This window comes from Spea bombifrons, chromosome 10 (genome assembly GCF_027358695.1).
Source record: "Spea bombifrons isolate aSpeBom1 chromosome 10, aSpeBom1.2.pri, whole genome shotgun sequence".
Lineage (NCBI taxonomy): Eukaryota > Metazoa > Chordata > Amphibia > Anura > Pelobatidae > Spea > Spea bombifrons.
Window position 1 is genome coordinate 14679958 of NC_071096.1, and position 16150 is coordinate 14696107.

The window sequence follows — 16150 nt, forward strand, 5'->3', positions numbered from 1 at the left end:
TGGTGTGTCACAGTATGATAAGTTGGAGAGGTTTCTTTCCAGCAACCATAACACCAGTTTCCTGTGTCAATGATGTAAAGGGTCACTTCACATTCAGAAGTATAAGCTTGGGAACATACATTTAATGATCACATTCAACAGGATATATGGGTGGTACATGAAGGATAAGGACAATTCTTACAGCCTTGAGGGAACATGGTCTTAAATTCAGGGCTGAACATAGAGATTCGAGTACTAGGTGATCCATGGTCCTTGCACCACCTGCGACATGCTCCACTGGTCAGTAACATATGGGGGAAATGGTCCTGCATATAGGCACTGTAAAATACCATAGGCGCCAGTTTTATTTTACTTGTCTGAAAATCCTTCTTCTTAATCCCACATGACCTATTTTATACAGCTGAATGTCCTTGGCATAGACGGGATTAATAAATATTTTCACGTAAAACCACACATGTCCAGAGAGTTTAGCTTGATTCTATTATTAAAAATGAAAATACCCCTTTACTAAACCATAAAGATGTTTTTAGTGATTTGGTCATGTTAATAAAGCAATTGTATTGTTATTCACAAGAGTCACACATATGATTTCAATGTTATAATACTTCAGGAAATGTCTTTGTCGCTGAAAATAAAAGTTTATTTGTATGAAATAGAGGCTGTACTTTGGCAACCACTTTATAATATGCATATAGCCCTACATATTTAATTGTACACTTTAGCACATTTTTAACCTATATTATTTGTGACCAACATATGTTATCATGGTGCCTTGCTGTGCTAATAACTAAAATGTTTAATTTTTACTTAAATAAGCATATGCCATGATTGAAATGTGCTTATAGTTTTTACTAGTAATATCAGCACAAAAACTGTGTGGCGGGAGCTTCATGGAATGAGTTTTCCATGGCCAAGCAGCTGCATGCAAGCCTCACATCAGTACAATGCCGAGCGTCGAAGTTAATGCCGCCACTGGACTCTAAAGCAGTGGAAATGTGTTCTGCGGAGTGACAAATGCCTGGAGAATTTTACCTGCCTGACTATGGTGGATAATGGTGGAATCAACCAATTGGTTGATGCCAGAGGAGGCCCCTGCAGTTGACCAATAGTGTCGCTCTCACAGCCCTTTAACTCCTGAACCTACGGATTTCCGCCCCCGTTAACCCCTGCAATGCTGCGTAGATAAGGTAGGCTAGATGGGGAAGGGACCAGGGAGATTGGTAAATGAAGTGGAACAAGAAAATTCTTCGTGTTGTGTGTCTTCGTCTTCGTATAGGTTTTGCTGCCGCCATGTTCATTTCTTCGGTATTCAGGCTGAACAATGAAAACACACCCTTCGTGTTCGTTTTCATGGTCGCCCGAATACGAATGCACAAGTCTAGTATGGGGCTGTTTTTCAGAGGTTGGGCCTCTTACTTCCAGTGAAGGGAGATCTTAATGCTTCACCATACCAAGACAAATAGACAATACTATGCTTTGTGGGAACAGTTTGGGGAAGGCCCTTTTCTATTCAAGTAAGTTCCATAAAGACATGGTTGGATGAGTTTGGCATGAAAAAACGTGAGTAGCTATCAGAGAGCCCTGACCTCAACCCCATTGAAAATCTTTGGGATGAACCGGAACGGAGATTGCGAGCCAGGCTTACTCATTCAGTGCCTGCCTCACAACTGCTCTACTGAATGGATGGAAACATTCCCACAGAAATGTGATGGTCTGGAAGTGGACTGTGAAAATTACTAGGAAACAAATATCCTTTTTATTATGATCTTATTAGTCAAGTTCTGGGAGGACTGTAAGTATTCTTTAAGCAGGCTGTTGGATCATTCTACACTGCTGTGATCATATATAAGACTCCCAACTGTTGCCACCAGCATGTCATGGGTGATATCCCTTCTTTTTATTGGATTAATATAATACTTAAAAGGCAAGAGCCGGACTGGGAATGAAAAGCAGCACTGGAAACATTTGGAAACCATTATTTGTATTAAAATGACAGAAAGCAAAAGTGTTAAAATGCCCTAATAAATTAGACATAATGGAATCAAAACATTTGCTACTGCAAAAATTTTTCAATGAAAAAGTTCCATTTTATTCAGTGATCACATTATTCTTGACGATATTCTTGTAAGAAACTTTTATTTATTAATTCATGTAAACATTTTTTTCATATTTAAGAAAAGCTATGATTGAGAAAAATATTTTTTTTGTTTTTATTTCCTTTTATTTGCCAACCTGCCCCCCAGTTATGCACATCTGCCCCTAGGCTTGCCACTCTGCCCCCAGAAATGCCTTATACCCCCCTATATGCCACTCTGCCTACCTGAAATGACTTTTAACCCCCTATATGCCACTCTGCCTCCAGAAATTCCTTATAGCCCACTATATGCTACTCTGCCTCCAGAAATGCCTTTTAACTCCCTATATGCCACTCTGCCTCCGGAAATATCTAAACTAAATGGCTGCTGCGTGCTGATGCCACTGGCCGGCGCTACTATAAGACTTTAAAAAAAAAAATCTGTGTGTGTATGTAAATATGTCCGTGGAGGGGATCAAACAAAAAAAGAAATCTGTGTCTGTATGTAAGATTGTGTGCGTGTGTATGTAAGATTGTGTGTAAGTCTGACTGTGGAGAGGGACAAACAACATAATGTTTTTTTTATTCTTGAATTAAAAAAATCTGTAAGGTTGCGTGTGTGCTGGGTGTATGCACATGTGTTTAAGTCTGTGTGTAAGTGTGTCTGTGTGTGTAAGTGTGTAAGTGGAGAGGGACAAACACCTGCCCATAAACACACACATACACTGCCTTTACACACACCTGCCCATAAACACACATATACACATACACAGTGCATTTACACACACATATGCACGTACACTGCCCTTTCTACACAACTGCCCATATATACTGCCTTTACACACACCTGTCCATAAACAGAAATATACACATACACTGCCCTCACACGCTGAGCAGGGCTGGTTGGGATCACAATCTTACACCTGCCTCGGCGCGGCCCAGTGTACCCATATGTTTAGAAGGCACTGTGCCAATTGGTCCTGCAGCTGGGGGGGATAATCTAGGGGGGGCAATTGCCCCTGTAGCAACACCTATGGTCATTAGTCAACATCTTTGCATAAACTCTTAATCGGCTGTTTGCGTTTTATTTTCAATTTGCTTAATTGTGTTTCCTGTACATTCTAAAAATTAAGCAAGAAATAAAGAATTATTTAGAAATCCCATCCAGTTTTGTTATTAGGAAAAACAAATATTGATATCAAAATTTTGAAATTGAATATTGAAAGCAAAACTTCTAACGTTCTTGATCATAAGACCATGTCCACTTGTGTTATCCTTTCTTCATAGTTTTCAACAATCTGAAATTACAATGCAAATCAAGGTAAAAAAAGAAAACAATAAAAAAACAGCTGCCACCATAATCCCTCAGACTGGGATAAAATATATGCATAATCCAGCAGCAAAGATAAGATTTATTTTTTATCTTGTTAATGTTAACCCAATATTTATTAATTAATTTGTAATTTACAAACTCAAAATTATTTTAAATTCATTTTTTATTCAACACTTCCAATAAATCTAAATATAGTGATGACGTTATTATCCGAAAGAAGGATTGTTGACTAAACATGCCATGACTTTTTTTCTTAGGCATTTCTTATGAAAACTGATTTTTTTGTACAGACATATTTTGGTCTATGTATTGTACAAAAGGTTTCCTTTTCATTTGTGTTGCCCAACTGCTTTAATGTGTTTGTATATATATGTATCTATATGTATATATAAGTTATACTTACATAATATTGTTATAATACCTGCTCTTGATGGTATGAGCGTCTTCTTTTAGAACGATGAGATAGCTAACCATCTGCATAGTGGTTGTTCGCACCAGGGAGGAACTAAGTGTCAGTCTGCTTATCGACATAGCAATAAATAAGTGAACAAATAACTAGGATGGAATCAAAGGTTAATTCTGTATAGCAACGAGTAATAAGTTTGCTGCCTATTTTAGTACCAGCTAGAGGCCAGCAGATTCCCTGGACTATTTACCTAGGAGGCAGACACATTTCATTTTACAGAGTCTGGATTTTTCTGTTAAAATGGGGTCCATGTTGGCCCTATTTGTGTTGCTCCTAATTCCTTTGCAGTGTTTGGCACAAGGTAAGCAGGATGGAAGGAGGAGAAGCAGGAGTGGGTAGGGAGTTTGTGAACTATAAAACAGAGGTGGGAGGTTACTTTGATCTGTATATGCACATGAATTCAGGGTATTTAGATTGAAAGATCCATTTATCTATTTGTTTTAACAGTGTCAGAGGCAATTTAAGGTTTAGACTGACCCATGAAAGGCTGGTTGATATGAATGTACTGATTTGAGTGTGGGATATATGTGTGGCTTGTGAAAAAATAATGGAAAATAGACATTATCTTTTTCCAGACAGCCCGGGGCAAACTCAGCATTTTGCTAGTGTTTTTGTATCTTAATCAGAACGTGAGCCTTTTTTGAGGATGGCTAATCTTATGTGATTCTTTGAAAATGTTCATGTTGTCTATTTAACTTATATAGCGGTTTATTCATTTATTAATTGAATTAATATGTGTGTTTTATATAATCCACTGCTCAAATTGATATACAAGAAATATATTTTAGTGTTATGGGTTTTTGCTTCCAAACGCTATAATAGTGTATTCTGTGACTGGTATGGTATTTATCCCTGTTGTGGCCAGTTTTGGATACAAAGAGTCTCCTTACCAATGCTGAATAATATAACATAGAAGGTATGGAGTTTTTTAAAGCTAGGCCGCCAAGAGCCTCTCACACCCCTTCCTGCTAAACCCCTTGTCGGTGTGGTGCTATGCTGCTTAGGGTGCCCCTCATTAGGCTCTGTCGGATGATGGAGGGAAAATGCCTCTGACGTGTGTCACAGATTAAGTGCAAAAGTCATCTATTATTTTCCAAATTGACCTAAAAGCGTATTGTCCCTAAAACCCCAATTGTAACTAGCCCTTATTCTGCTATCAAGCTTGGGTGATGGAACTGGGGTTACCAACAATTAAAAATGAAATGTTTATCAGTCTGCTGGTTAACCACATAATAAGTAGCAGCCAGACCACAGTGGTTCCCAGAAAAGTCTAGTTTAGAAATGTATGAAAACCTGCTCTAGTGGAGTTACTAATGTGAAAGTAGATAAAATAAAGGTAAATAGTCTACAGCTTCTGTAGATACAAATTGTGTAAATGTTAACATTTGTTTAACCTATGCATAAAATGTTCTAATAAAACATTTCCGTATAAGTTGTTGAGGCCTGGCCCTATTATATAGAACTGAGCTGCACAACTCCAATCCTTGAGGGCCATAAATAGGCCAGGAATTCGGGTGTATCCCTGTCTGAAAAAAGTAGTTTAATTGTTATGACCTTTGCACCGTACTACACCATCATGAAAATAGAGGCCACATAAAAGAAAATGATCATTTTTTTGTGAACTGTTTATATAGTGAGAAATAAGAGAGAAGCCAACACACACTTCAAAATGATATGAGTGCGCTAATGTCATTAAAAAAGTATTAGTACATTAAAAGGCTGAACACACAAACGTTTGGTAATGACCTTTTCATTAAGATGCCTGTGCTGAATCTCTTTGTGGGAGAAGGGTTTACCCCCTTAGGTGACTGGGGCTGTTGTGCCATTTTTAGCGTTTCTTTGTTATTATTCCACTTTTTCCATGTTTAGTGTAGCCACACAGAGTATATACTGTTTTCTAAGGACTGGTAGGGCTTTTTCTTTATACTACTTTTTATAGTCTTTCATTTAGTATGAATAATATGTAAAAAATAAATGGAAACAAAATAGTTGTTTTTTTTCTTAATTTTACTTAGGATTTCTTCCACAAATTAAGTGACACTGATAAAAAAATGTCCCCAATTTATGTCCAGCAACAGCACCTGAGTAGAATGAGATCCCACACGCATAGGTTTTTTTCTTTTATAAGTGAAAGAAATGCTCCCTTATATACTACATTATTTTTACTTAATTTTGAATTACATTGATGAAATGTTTACGACAGAACTTATTATGAACAGATTGAGGAAGTGGTACATATTATTGGAAAAAGTAAAAACCACTATTAAGATAAAAGCTGTAGACTCATGGCAAAAGGAACTAAATCTTCAGATAGATAGAAAGCAATGGTTAAACAGTATGCAGGAAATTAAAAGAACTACTCACTGCTTAAATATGAAGTTCTGTTACGATGGTATTTAGTTCCTGTTAAGATAGCAACATTTACCCCAGGAACTCCATCTGACTGTTGGAGATGTAGGCTGGAGCAAGGCAATTTTAGTCACATATGGTGGAGCTGTTAATAAATATTGACAATAAAAAAAAAAAAAAAAGCAAAAATATCACAGTGTTATGGTCTTCCCTAAAAACACAAAATATCGGGCATAACTTTACTACAGGCAACACCATTATAGCAACACCGTTATAGCAACATATTGAGACAAACAAAACAAACAATCGTCTGGTCTGGTGTATTACAAAGTCTCAACCATATCAGAAGCATTATAATTTCTCAAGTTCCCACCCCACAAGCACATAAAGTTCTGGCACTTCCTTTTAATTACTGCTTTAAGAAGGAATCAAAGCCCTGTACTCCAGTCCTGACAACATTTTGATAATTTCTGAGCTAATAACCAAATCCTTTCCCAAATTATTTTGTATTTGGGTAATCTGTTGTTTCAAGAGTAAGTAAGGTGCTCCACGAATGCATGTCATGTATAGTTTATATAATTGACAACATCATTTTGGGAGGATTGACTTTTGCCTTTTTATTTGTTTCTTTTTCTTTTTTGGGTTCTTCTTTTTTTTTTTTCTTTTTCTTTACAGGGGAGTCGCGCCCAGTCACAGTTGCCGTCTTTTCCGTGTGTATCATAAGACTTTCTCATTGTGACACTCCTCTTACTATCATGTCAGAAAGTCAGGTTCCTTCTGTATGATAGCTACGCTGTATACCATTGACCGCTCCCAGACTCCGCGGTAGTTAAACATTCTTGTATATATGTTCACTTCGGGCACTCTGATGCCCTGGTTAGACCTTTGCTGGCACTTCATACGCATTACCCACATTGTATGCTACCTTAATTTTTTTCTTTTCTTTCCCAACGATGATGTACTGTTGTCTTCACTAATGTATGAGGGTGCCTAATGATTTTATACAGTCTGCCTTACTGCATCTCCTATGGTTATTGCTACTGAGATTGCCTGTATTTTGCCCATTGCTTCTGGGGGATATGTCTCCTTTCATTCCCTCCATGATTGTGGACTGTAATCTTTTTATTTCTACTTTATGTTCTAACCACTTGTCACTGCATTATTTGTCAATCGTGTCTTTTAATAAAGAAAAACTTTAAATTTTAAAAAAATAAAATAAAATATATATATATATATATATATATATATATATATATATATATATATAATAGGCAACATTTCCTCTCTCAAGGGAACCTGATCTTGATTCTAGCCACGCACTATAGAGTTTTTGACAGCATATAAAATAAATCATTTCAACCTATGATTTATGTTCTGGACTTCATTGGGAATCACAGTAGAACTGCTTCTAGGATGTGCAAGATGTCCTGATAAGTTTAATAAAAGGCAAAGGTCACCATATGTGGAGAAGTGTACCTTGTTCCTGACCAGTGTGACCACATCCAAAACACATGTCTGACCTATTTGGAAAAGATGTGTGCAGAACAACAGGTGTACTTTACCACCTAAATAATATTTTTTTTCTGTTGGTTTCCTGTTATCGGAGAATTTCAAGGCAATCCTTTCAATAGCTGCCTTGTAATCTTCTATGGAAGCCCTCTCAAGCTATCGTTCCCCAAGTGGTGACAAATGTTAATTTTTGGCATTTGTGAGACAGTATATAGACTAGGCAATACTAAGAAATTGCATGTTTAGCCAGCAAATCTGATTTACAAAGCCCCTCAACAGAATGTGAAGATTGCATTATTCTCAATAAAAGATTAGAGCTAGTTGTGTTATAATGTCTAATTTACAAATTTTGGTAAACTTACTTTTAGGACCCCCCACCCCATTTATCTTAAACTTCTACAAATGATAGCTAAATATGGTGCCTGCTGTTGCTACACCCATACTTTCCAAAAAAATGGCTGAGAAGTCATCTGGATGATACTTAGTCGACATATCATTCATAGGAGGTAGGAATGTTGCAGGGTCTTTAATCTATAGCAAAATATTTTCTGAAAATAAGATTAACTATGATTTTCTTTGGCTGACATTGGGTAACATTTTAAAATCTTGGTCACTAGTGATGCAAACATTTTTAGAGAGAAGCACTGCACTTAGATATAGCAAAGCCCAAGCAGTGTTTCTATTTGCCTATACAAATAATTTAGGCCAACCTCTAAGTTCTAATAAGGTATTTCCAATCCACCCTATTGAATACTTTTTCATCTTTGACTGAAAGCTGGAGAGCATGCTATATCAGAAATACACTGTAGAAACAATTTAAAATTACATTTTTAATTAAATGAATTTGATTGTTTAAATTAATTGTATTATTGATGGTATCTGGAATGACTTTCCATCATACACTAGATGGTGAATAATGAGACAGCTACAAGGAAATAAATGTAAGGGTGAGAATATTGCTTTATTAATATTTCTAGCAAATAGTCCAACATAAACTGTGATTGTGGTGTCTACAGTCAGATGTGTACAGGTTTGTGTAATCTTAAATTATCTAATTATTGTGGGTTTTTTTTCATTTTAGGATGTAGAGTAGAGAATGACCAAGTACATGTTTCTGAAAATAATAACCCTGGTTACATAGTGACTGGAATAACTGCTGACCCTGGATATGCAGTATCGATTTCTACAAATGGGGCACATAGTGCATTTTTTAAAATTCTGGGAAACGATTTAATACTCAATAAATCTATTGATTATGAGGTAAGTTGAAGAACATGAGCATTATTGGCTATACCAGTGCCTAGAGCTCCATTATTTAACATCACATGAGTCAAAAGGAGCAACTACACCTTTTCTTGTCCATAATCTGCCCTTAGTCCTCCCATAGATACATGCTGCTTTCACTCTTCACTACACACCATCTAGTTGCCACCCCATGTCCTACTGACAGACCATATATATACTGTATATACACAGTATATGGACAAAAGTATTGGGACACCTGACCATTACACCGTTGCATTCTAAATGTATAGACATTAATATGTAGTTGGTCCCACCTTTGCAGCTATAACAGCTCCCACGCATCAGGTAAGGCTTTCCACAAGATTTTGGAGTGTTTATGTGGGAATCTTTGCATATTCATCCAGATAGGCTTGAAGTGAGGGCTCTGAAGTATTAAGATTTCCCTACACTGGTAGTAAGGGACCTAGTCCAACCCCTGAAAAACAGCCGTATATCATTTTTCCTCCTCCAACAAACTTTACAGTTGGCACAATGCAGTCAGGCAGGAACTGCTCTTGGCATCCGCCAAACTCTGCCAAACAGAGAAGCGTGATTTGACGTGCTTTACACCATTTAATGCGACACTTGGCACTGCTGCTTGGCCATGGAAATCTATTTCAGGAAGCTCCCGCAGTACAGGTTTTGTGTGATATAAATTCCAGTGGAAGTTTGGAACTCTTCATCTCTATGGAACCTATGGAATCAGAAGAGAGTTGCATAGTTATATAGTTATATAGGCTGAAAAAAGACATGCGTCCATCAAGTTCAGCCTTTCCTATATCTTTTAATTTGTTGCTGTTGATCCAAAAGAAGGCAAAAAACCCAGGTTTGGCTCTTTCCAATTTTGCACTAACCAGGGAAAAAATTCCTTCTTGACCCCAAAATGGCAGTCAGATTTCTCCTTGGATCAATAAGCTGTTTCCCCAGAATTAAAGATTATATCCCCGAATATTATGATTTTCCAAGTATCCATCCAGTCGCAGTGTAAACGTCTGTACAGATAAAACTACCTCTGCAGGCAGAGAATTCCACATCCTGATTGTCCTTACTGTAAAAAACCCTTTCCTCTGCTTTAGACTAAATCTCCTTTCTTCCAGTCTGAACGCATGACCACGTGTCCTATGCATAGTCCTGTTTATGAACAGATTTCCACACAATGGTTTGTATTGGCCCCAAATATATTTATATAATGTTATCATATCCCCTCTGAGGCGCCGTTTTTCTAAACTAAACAGATTTAAATTAGTTAACCTTTCTTCATAACTATAGTGCTCCATTCCTTTTATTAATTTTGTAGCCCGCCTCTGCACCCTTTCCAGAGCTATGATATCCTTCTTTAGAATAGGTGCCCAAAATTTCACAGCATATTCAAGGTGCGGCCTTACCATGGATTTATACAGAGGCAAAATTATATTTTTATCCCGCAAATTGATGTCCCTTTTTATACACGACAATACCTTACTGGCCTTAGCAACCGCAGACTGACACTGCACATTGTTGCCTAGTTTGTTGTCTATAACAATTCCCAAATCCTTCTCATTTGTCATTACCCCTAAATCACTACCGTTTAGGGTGTAGGTTGCTTGTGCATTCCCTACCCCGAAGTGCATAACTTTACATTTATCTACATTAAATTTCATCTGCCATTTGTGTGCCCAGTCCCCCAGTCTATCTAGATCCCTCTGCAGCACAGTAATATCCCGCTCACACTGTATTACTTTACCTAGTTTAGTGTCATCTGCAAACACAGAAACATGACTTTCTACGCCTACTGCCAGGTCATTTATAAATATGTTGAATAAAATTGGTCCCAGAACAGAACCCTGAGGGACACCACTTACCACTTTTGACCAGCTTGAAGATTTACCATTTATAACAACTCTCTGTTCTCTATCTCTAAGCCAATGTTCTACCCAAGAACAAGAATTTGCATCTAGACCAATTTCCTTCAGTTTGAATACTAACCTATAGAGTTGGACTCTTCGTTGCTGAGTTGTTGCTGTTCCTAAACACTTCAGGGATCATATTTCACAAAGTGACTTATTGCAAAGGTGGCATCCTATCAAAGTACCATGCTAGAATTCACTAAGCTCTTTGTAAATGCAGACTGCATGGCTAGGTACTTGATTGTATGCACCTGTGGTAACGGGTCTGATTGAAACACCTAAATTAAATAATTAAGACATGTGTCCCAATGCTATGTCCATATAGTGTGTATATATATATATATATATATATAATGATTTTTTCATATTTTACTGGGTAGCAAAGCTACATCAAAGTCCTACTTTTGTTACCTCTCCCTGTAAAACAAAGGTGTTCCTGTTTAATCACTTCAGATGTTAGATAATACCATTTAGATTCAAAAAAATGTACATATGGGATTTCTTATGTGAGTGTTTACATGTACGAAGGTAGTGGGGGGACAATGCTGTGCACCCACTGACACAAACCAGAACATACACCTGACGCTCTCCTAAATGAACACTGGGCTATAGATATAAATAGGCCACTGCATTTATTGAAGATCTCACAAAATACTGTATTAGCCAACAACAATGCAAACCTGTGAACATTAACATTAATCATTTTATCCTAAATGACCCAGACTCATATAAATTACTTAATGCCATGATTTAGGAATATGCTAATACAGTAAAATAACTAAAAACTGTTCTTGACAGCCATCCACTAAAATCTCCCACAGGTGCTCACCTCCTTCATTATCTGCCACAAATCCACATAACTCCAAACACCTTCCAATCACATACTAACCATCAGCTGGCATGAACCGTGGGCACATCCTCTGATAACCTTAACACATAAAAGATAAGGGGAGGATTCGAGACCCAACTTGATTCCATACCACTTGCTTTCTTTGTCCTTTATTGATTATCCCTGACTGCCAAGGATATGCTAAACACCTGCTGTGACAAGAAAAGTCAAGTTACACAAACACAGGAGAGCAGGAAGGAGGTAAACGGATGTTAGCTGTAATACCTAAGTGGCCCTGAAAAGCCACCAGACAAAAAAAAAACATGCGCACACAGACAATGACCAATCACACAGCACTCACCCCCACTCATACGTGTGCCCTATCCACTAAGCTATGCTAGCCCCCAGTGGGCTTGCTTCTCCTCTAGCAGTGGCAAGGTTTAGGACTGATCATTGCTTTGACCTATCCTTGATGTTGTTACACTAATCTGCAAAACAGGCCGACACCGTCCAAGGCCAGTGGGGCTCCCAAACTAGGTCCCGCACTTAGGAGGGTATTGTAATGCCACTGCCTACTGCTTACTGCTCTTTCCCTCATGCTTGTGGTCTCTGCATAGTTGAGTGGAGCAGAGTGTTGAGAAATTAAGTCAAATACAAACAAACATGAGGGAGAGCAGGACCCATCTTGGCCGTTTCTATGGAAAACAAGGCCCCCAGCAAATTTTATTTGCCCCAGACACGACAAACCCAAGGGCATCCCTGGAACCATGAAAAATAAAAAGGGGTTGAGTTAGGCAGCCCTACATATTTTATACACAGAATGACATGTTCTGAACTAATGAAAACTAATTTTTACCTTACAGGAAGGACCTACTGTTTTAATAGTTCAGCTGCTATGCACAAAGGATAATGTTATTGTAAGTAACAATCTCAAATACATAAATATAAATAAAAAAAATGCATTTCCATAGATGTACTGCAGACAAGCATACTGTTTTAGACCAGGTTACCCTTATCCTCTTACTTAATGTGTCAGCAGAGATAATACTGATGCAGCTTTCTACTGATTCTTTAACATAAAATACAGGGCTGTATACAGTAATATATATTAATACGCAAGAAAACCCGGTTTTATTTTCTTCCAATAAACTCCCTTTATCTGCAGACCTGGAGGCTGCCATTGTTTTCAGTCAAGTGATATTTTTGATGATTTTTGCGTTACAGTATATAATGCTGAATGCCAGGATATGACACCATAACCTGGTGTTCTGCTTTTGAAGATATACAGTGCCAGGCGGAAGTAATCTATGGAGGCTGTGCCAAATCGGCATGACCTCTATATTGTTAATGAATCAGTTGGCGAGATCAGTGCCAAAAGGGCATTTTTTTCCTGGACAAGGTCAGAATACGCCACTGACGATGATGATAAGCGGTCAGGGCGTTTGACTAATATACTGGGCTAAGAAAACAGAGCAATTACCCTTACATATTATTATATTATATTGCACAAGTTTGTTTATAAGCAAGGAAATTATGAATGGCTGCAGAAAATAGGGAAAAGATGCAACCCACAAATGATGGCCTACTGGGGGTATCTTACCTGCAGGATGAGGTAGGTAAGCCCTTCCAATCCACCAGATACTTTAGTCTGAACTGGAACCTCAGTGAGTCCAGGATTTTGGCTGCTTCATATTCCTTCTGGCTGGGACCACAACAGATCCTGAGGAAGGACAGATGGAGAAACAGTTCAAATGATGAAAGCATACAAAATTCTTATGGTACAAGGAAGACCAAATCAATAACAGACAATGATCACTTTAAAATGGATTCTTTATAGACCAACAATGCTAGGTCCCAATTTGGCAGATGGTTGCCAGTAGAGAGCCAAACAACTTCTCTGGAGTAAAAACTGGGGATAGGACAGCGTCTCTTTTCTGCCGCCTTCTCATACAACAAAACTGATCTCTACATAGGCATAAGGCTATAAGATAGGATAAAGCCAGGGACTAAGGAAAGTATTCAGAGGTTGGGCAGACTGGATGGACCAAACGGTTCTTATGTGCCGTCACTTTCTATGTTTTTATGTTTCTATGTCTGGCAGTACAATGTAGGAAAATCAGGACTGTCCTGTAGATTGTAAGGTATGCATTGCCACATATATATAGAATTGCCATTATGTTTGAGAAACACACTAAAGTTTCCAATTTCACACAAATCCCTCTCTAAAAGACCAGTATTATATTTCTTTTTTTAATTCTCTACTTAACAATAAACCACCACAAAGCAATTCAAGGATTGATTGTGCATTTAAGCTGACCAGCAAATTTAACACATGATGTTCTATGCCATCACCATGGTCCTTAATGTATCTCTTCACCTGTGAGTCATTTTGAGGCTGAGTACTTTGTCATGACATCATGCCCAAGCACTCAAAACAGAGAATGCACAGCACAAGGAAAAGGCCCTCTTCAAAATTATATACTTGGGATGGTTAGGGGCCAGGGTCATGGCTAGGGCAATGACTCTCATAAATACAACACCGCTGGCACCTAACAAGATGCTCTAACTTTTAGTACTAGATAAAATGATGATGTCATGGGTCCCAATAAATGTTGTTTCTGATTGTCAGTAGCCTGGTCACATCAGCTATTTTTTCAGGAGACCTTTACATCTCGTCATGGAAAGGCCTGCAATGTGTGAGAAGTCTAACAATAGCCACAATACAATCCAGTAGAGTATGTATCCATAGAAAGTCAAAATCTTGAAATGATGTGTTGAAACTTTCCATGTATGCTGGTCTTTACAGAGTTTTCTGTGTGCATACATAGCTTTAGTCACAAGTATTATAGAATGGGTAGAACTGAGCGGGGAGAAGAAGAGCTAATCACTCGACTCACCAGGAGATCATGCTGCCCAGAATCCCAGCAGGTATCTGGTAACTTTAAAGTGCGTGTGTATAATGTTGACACAATGTCAAGAACACAGGATTAACCTGATTTTTTAAGAGATTAATGCCAACTTTATAGGTTATACATAATGTATTTAATTTTTTTTAGGTCAATACAATACCAGTTACTGTGATAATAATTAATGAAAATGATAATGCACCGGAATTCAAAGATACACAGTTCAATTTTAGCATTCCAGAGGTAAGTTATATTCATTCAGTTATCATTAATGCAATGTACATGGTACTGTTCAATCATAACAGGTCATTCACGTACGCCTCAACCCCTATCAGTGTTTGGAATAGTACAGTCTTTTAGATTTTAGATAAGGCTAGAAGGTCAGTACTCTCTAGAATGATTGAACTCTTAGCCTTAAAACACATAGCTGGAATCAGTGCAAAAAAAGGAATTATAAATCAGAGTGAAGAGAAAAATGACTCACAATATATTAAATGAAATCAGTCATTGATGTTTCAGTTCTACTCACAGGACTTTTATCAAGATAGACATGGAAAGAAATACATAAAGATAGTTAAATAGATGACGACTGGCTATTCTCATCTTCACTTGTATGGCTCTCAAGGCCTTGCATAATAACAACTACAACAACATTTAAATATACCCTTTTCCAGGATATCAGCGTAAACAGCGCCATTGGTTCAGCAATTGAAGCTACAGACGCAGACAATGATCCGATTTTCTACGAACTAAGAAATACTAGTATGGTGAGTGTAACCGCTTAAGCAATGCTGTGAATCTCCAAATAAACAAGACATACAGAATTATAGCATATTTCTATACATTTTAAATAAAAAACATGTTATACTTAGTGCAGTACACAATTTACAAGATCACATAAAGTGTAAGTTAAATGTAATATATACAATGTACAGTGTGGTAGAGAGATATGGCCTCTATATAGCGCTACATTGACATTATATTTATTTAGATAACGGCAGCACTGTTACAATCAATGGAATAATTTAAAATCACACTCAATAAAAAACTTTCTGATCTCTAATTTCATGCATACAAGTGTGCAAGGTCACATGACTACATGGTGATTTCCCATCTCATTGTCTCTCTTTTTTGTTTGCTTTAGATGGAATCTGAATATTTTAGGTTGACCTCAATTAATAACCCAGTCATTCTAGTGAAAAAGTCTCTAGATTACGACCTGCATAAAAATATGCAGCTGTTGCTGTTGGCCAGGGTAAGTTTAACATATTCTTGGGCGAGTGTAATCTTCAAAGGAGCCTTTAATAATAACATGGTAGTAAATGACTTTGGAGGTATTCAGCTCTGGATCAATCATGAATCTACAGTAAATGTATTTCACTTTGTATAGAGGCAAATCATAGAAGATGGTATTCAGCAGAGTTTGGGGAACCCTTTTAATGGAATAAGGTGACCACAATAATTTTTTTTCAGGGTACACACTTATGGCTGACATAGCCCTCAGTGTCAATGCA

At 37.6% G+C, this 16150-nt stretch overlaps 1 protein-coding gene across 3 annotated transcripts in view; it reads left to right on the forward strand.

The window, feature by feature from the left end:
• The first annotated feature begins 4013 nt into the window (after nucleotides 1–4013).
• CDHR5 (cadherin related family member 5) overlaps nucleotides 4014–16150 on the forward strand; it is a 29462-nt gene continuing 17325 nt past the window's right edge. For all 3 annotated transcript variants that reach the window (XM_053448710.1, XM_053448711.1, XM_053448712.1), the window contains exons 1-6: nucleotides 4014–4174; nucleotides 8813–8991; nucleotides 12594–12647; nucleotides 14787–14879; nucleotides 15311–15403; nucleotides 15781–15891. In XM_053448710.1, the coding sequence (XP_053304685.1) occupies nucleotides 4114–4174; nucleotides 8813–8991; nucleotides 12594–12647; nucleotides 14787–14879; nucleotides 15311–15403; nucleotides 15781–15891 (591 nt within the window). In that variant the 5' untranslated portion in view covers nucleotides 4014–4113. The remainder of the gene's footprint in view (nucleotides 4175–8812; nucleotides 8992–12593; nucleotides 12648–14786; nucleotides 14880–15310; nucleotides 15404–15780; nucleotides 15892–16150) is intronic.